Below are 5,000 nucleotides of genomic sequence, written 5' to 3' on the forward strand. Positions count from 1 at the left end.
ACTTGACATCAGTTTGGAGAGAGAGAGAGAGAGAGAGAGACCAAAAATAAGAAGATAAACACAGTGTGAGAGGATGCAGGAGTGGGTGATAGAGGAGTAGGGGAGAAGGAGGAGAAGGAGAAAGGGAGGGCTGGAGGAGGAGATCAATGTTTGAGGAAAATTAAGTGCGGGCAGGTTTTATGGGGAAAACACAGAGATTTGTGGCAAACTGTTTCCCAGCACTGGCACAGGCCCCAGTGGGTTGACAAGAGCCAGGATGTTGCACACTCAGACCAGGCCAAGCCAGGCCAGGCCAGCAGTGCAGAGCAGAGCAGAGCATCCTCAAGCGCCTGCCCACAGCTCCCCACACATCACTGCCCACAGCTCCCCGGTCCCCACACATCACTGTGAAAGGTAGCCTGTACAGTTTTGTTTTTTCCTTACCACTCATGGCTTGCACCACTCCCCCAGGACATGGTACATGTGGATTTGTTCACAAGCCGTGAAGCAATTTGTGATTGTCCGGGTTGGGGGAAAGCAAAGTTGCAAGGCTCGTTCTCTGTACTGTAGATGGGTAGTTCATGGCAGGGACGGTCCACCTTTCTCCCTATTGCACGTTAGTTTACCATCAAAATGGCTTCGAAGCTGTTAAAACAGCGTAAAACACTTGCATAGGATACCTTTAAAGGTTAACTGTGAGTTATGAGATTATAATAGAAGATTGTGGGAGTTCTGACTTTTCTGGTGTTATTCTGGTGTTACCACTTGGGTGAGTTTATTATTACTGTATGAGAAGAGCCAGAGGCGTCGCCAGCCGAGACCATGCAGAGACCAAATTTCCCTCACGGATCAAAAGAGTATATATACTACTTATACTTATAACATAAACCATATAATGCACCTTGCTATTTATAATGCCACTCTACTAGGTGGCTAGGCTATATAGTTCGTTCTTAATAGCAAACAGTAATGTCAAAATAGCAACAGGTCATTACATCCTTTAATTGTCAAAATATCATTGTCAATATTTTCAATGTGGCACAAATAAGGCTAGAATCAGTGAATTAATCTATCAAAAGTGAGCAGCAAGTGCAGGCAAAATGGGTATTATAAGAACCGTTTAGACATTCGACTAAGCCTCCAATGTTTTCAACTGCTAGTGACGCCCCTGAGAAGAGCTTGTTGCAGTGTGACCGCTGCTGTGTATATATCCCACATTTGTTTTTGTCTTCTTTAATTCTGGATTATTATTCATAGTTAAGATATAAATATAATTTGTTTATGTCTTATGTAGATACGTGTGTCAAATTGTGTGTATGTAGGTCTGTGTGTGTGCGCTTGTGTGTGTGAGAGAGAGAGAGAGAGAGAGAGAGAGGGAGAGAGGGAGAGAGAGAAAGTAAATAGTGGCATGCTGAGAGGCCCATCTGGCTGCCCATAGGGGCCACGCTGCTCTGGGTTCCCGGAACACAGGCCTCGCCTCTGGAATCTGTGTTCGGTGTTGCCGCGGAGATAAGTCCACTGTGTGAAACCTCACTCGTGCTCCCAGCGGGACGGTCTTTCAGTTGACCGGCTGGAGCCAGCAACCTCTATGAGACCGCCTGATGGCTGTGTGAGTGTGGAGGTCAATGTCAATGTGTGTGTGTGTGTGTGTGTGTGTTTGTGTGTCTGCTTTGTATGGTCAGGAGGCTGTATTTTGTGTGTGACAGCCTAATTATTTTAAGTACACCCACCCACACACACACACACACACACACACACACAAACTCAAAGACAGCCTTGAAAGCCTTTTTGATATTATGTCCCTACATAAACCGCTGCACACACCTTCAGAAATGCATAAGAATCTAAAACTGCTCACGCACTCACGCTGTGTGACCTAGTTTGTAACTAATACCAACCAACCATCCATTCACCCGTGAAAGTTAGGACAGATTTCTCGCCATGACTTCATTCGTCACAGAGAGATATAAAAGTATGACAAATACCATCAACGTCCACTTCACAAGGGAGACCAGGAAGTATGATGACCAGACCAGTGGCCATGGAGAAATCTGTTGTCAGGGGAACCATTTGTGTACCAAAGTTTTTGGATCAATGCATAAGCCCCTGTCTGTCAATTGTGTTAGCAGTGTGTGGTTTTGAATAAGCTGTGATGACCGCTGTTCATGTGTCAGCTGACAGCTGAGTTTATTCTTCATTTGGGGCTCATTTAATCACTCTCTGAGCTGCCTCCTCTGTCAGTTTAAACTGCAGCTTGGTGAGGAGCTTTCGGTATTTGCTGTTCTCTCTCTTTCTCTCGCTCTATCTTTCTCTCTCTCTCTCTCTCTCTCCCTCTCTCTCGTTTTCTTCCGCTGCCCTGATGCTGTGTGACAAGTCTAGGCCACGGTGTCTTTTTAAATCGCTCTCTTAATTTTTTTTCCCCCTCTCTCCCTTTCCTCTCTCTCTCTCTCTCTCTTTCTGTTCACCCCCTCCACCCTTGTCTACGCCCACGCAGTCTTTGAAGTATCCGTTTTTACCCTTCCTCTCCCCCCCCCCTCCATCACCCGGTTCTTAAAGAAGCGGAGGATTGACTCTAAATTGTATGAATCTTAATGGGAGCCGTTTGCACTCGCCTCGCATTAGTGTCCCCGCGACGCCTGCCAGGGACGAGCCCGCGCCGCTGCTCTCGATGGACGGGACACACACACACACATGCGCACACACACACGCGCACACACACACGCACACACACACGCACACACACACACACGCGCCACACAGCGACTAAGCGCTGGTGTCACCACACCATGCCATCATCGCACGATTGTGTGATTGCGGTCTGGGCGGCCTGCTCTGGGGAGAGGAAGGGGCAGTCGGGAGGAGTGAGTGGTTGTCACGATCTGAGTTGTCCTGTTTTGACGGTGGCACACGCGGCAGTGGAAAGGGGGTGCCAGATGTGCCACAGCTGCTACAGGTGCTCTGGCACTGCCCTCACCACAGCTGGCAGCTGTTGCTCAAGAGGTGGGCATGAACACAAACACACACACACACACATGCACACACAAAAAAACACGGGTAGGCACATACACACAGACAGTCAGACATGAGTGTAATCATATACCCAAAACACATACCTTGTCCTCCACAATTACTGCTACGTTGCCTGCCTGGTCAAGAGGAGTAAAACATGCTTAAAGAAATTCACCTTTTGGTGAATTAGCCTAATCTCACACAATAGAGCAATCCAACCTATAGTTAAAGGTGCACTATGCAATATTTTCACCTTACGAAACCAATTTGGTAAACAAACTTGTAATAGGCGAAACGTTCACCTAGCATAGCTATACAGCATAGACGTAGCGATTCCCTACTGAGAAAAACAGCCATGAAACTTCCAAGCGGCCCGCCAAATCTTGCGAGAATCGTGAAACATTACCTTGTCAGTAGATATAGCTCTTTGGAGATAGTTTTTGCCTGTTGTTAATCCTTCACCTGTATACAGGGGGATAAGTTGCGAGAAGTTTGCTATTTACAATAGGTGAGTAACATATAAATACATTGCGACGCTAGAGGGAGCTCTACAGTCGCCAAAAATACCTAAACCTGCATAGTGTACCTTTAAAGTAAAATTATCCAAAATGTATGTCCAGATCAACACAGAAATGGTTTACTGAACACGAAATCAAGCTTCTGCATTGGTCATCTCACTTCCATGATCTGATATTTACGGAAAGCCAGTGGGTGAGCTAAAGAGCAGAATGCACAAGAAAGGACCTGGAAATCTGGACGATCTACAGAGATTCTGTCTGGAGGAATGATTTCAAATCTTCTCCTGCACTGTATTCTCCAGCTTTATGAGATATTATAGTAGAGGACTGGGGCTGTTTTAGTAGCAAAACGAGGCTTTATAAAGTATTACATGGAGGGATGCCAATAATTGTGGAAAATATTTATTAGATGAGGTAGTTTCCATTCAGTTTGAATTTTCCCTCATTGTTTTCAGTGTGAAAGTACAGTAAGATGAACTACCAGAAGATTATTTTTTCACAAGGAGTGCAAATAATTGGGGAGGGCACTGTATTTGATTGCTTGGTACAGTCTCTTAACTCAAATCGAATATCAGATAAGACAAGAACAACAGGATGCCTTAAAATGAAAGACATTTATTATCAATTAATACAAATGTTATCTAGGCTATCTATCGATTTAATTGTGTATTGAATTCCCTCCTTGGCCTACATGCAGTAAGGCCCCTTCTCTTTACAAATCCGTGCAGAATTTTCCTCTTCTCTTCGTCTCTCTCTTCAGGGATTTTAGTGTGCCACACAGCAGACTGTGGTGTGGGCTTCTCTTCCTCAGTGGTCAATGTGGCCTGTGTGGTTGCATTCTGGGTAGTATTGCCCCTCCTCTCAAAAAACCCACTCAGGATTGTCCTCCTCTCTTCCTCCATCACGTCTCTCTTCTCAGGGGTGTCAGCCGTGCGCCATGCACCAGCCTGTGATGTGGGCTTCCCAACTGTAAGCTGGTATTTGTGCCAGTCCAGTTTCAGACGAGGCACAGGTCTCACTCCGTCTCCACCACCATGCAGTGGGGATGAGCTCTTACCGGCCTCCTCATACAGCTGAGGTGTCCCATAGTCAACAGATGAGTCCTCTTTGCTGAACTCTCGATCACCATCTCCATCAATATGCAGTGGAGATGGGCTACTACCGCCCCCCTCGTCCAGCTGAGGTGTCCCGTGGTCAACAGATGACTCATTCAGGGCTGTGGAAAGAGATGATTGATTATAATTAGTAAGTCTGACATTAAAATGTAGCTGTCCATTTCAGCTATTCAACCATCTGAAAATATGATACTTACTGCAGTCCTCTTTGCTGAACTCTTGATCACCATCTCCATCAACATGCAGCGGAGATGGGCTACTACCGCCCCCCTCGTCCAGCTGAGGTGTCCCGTGGTCAATAGATGATTCGATCAGGGCTGTGGAGAGAAATACAATTATGATTATAATTAGTAAGTCTGACAACATTGAAATGTAGGTG

General features: G+C 46.0%; 2 protein-coding genes across 3 annotated transcripts in view; one reads left to right on the plus strand and one right to left on the minus strand.

The window, feature by feature from the left end:
• Positions 1 to 5,000, plus strand: part of auts2a (activator of transcription and developmental regulator AUTS2 a) — a 346,312-nt gene that overhangs the window by 78,949 nt on the left and 262,363 nt on the right.
• The window catches only part of LOC125287719, a 1,502-nt gene continuing 607 nt past the window's right edge, over positions 4,106 to 5,000 (minus strand). For both annotated transcript variants that reach the window (XM_048233715.1, XM_048233707.1), the window contains 2 exons: positions 4,819 to 4,938; positions 4,106 to 4,722 (listed from right to left, as the gene is read on the minus strand). In XM_048233715.1, coding sequence (XP_048089672.1) covers positions 4,157 to 4,722; positions 4,819 to 4,938 — 686 coding nt within the window. In that variant the 3' untranslated portion in view covers positions 4,106 to 4,156. The remainder of the gene's footprint in view (positions 4,723 to 4,818; positions 4,939 to 5,000) is intronic.

The sequence above is a fragment of the Alosa alosa genome, chromosome 2 (assembly GCF_017589495.1).
Source record: "Alosa alosa isolate M-15738 ecotype Scorff River chromosome 2, AALO_Geno_1.1, whole genome shotgun sequence".
NCBI lineage: Eukaryota > Metazoa > Chordata > Actinopteri > Clupeiformes > Clupeidae > Alosa > Alosa alosa.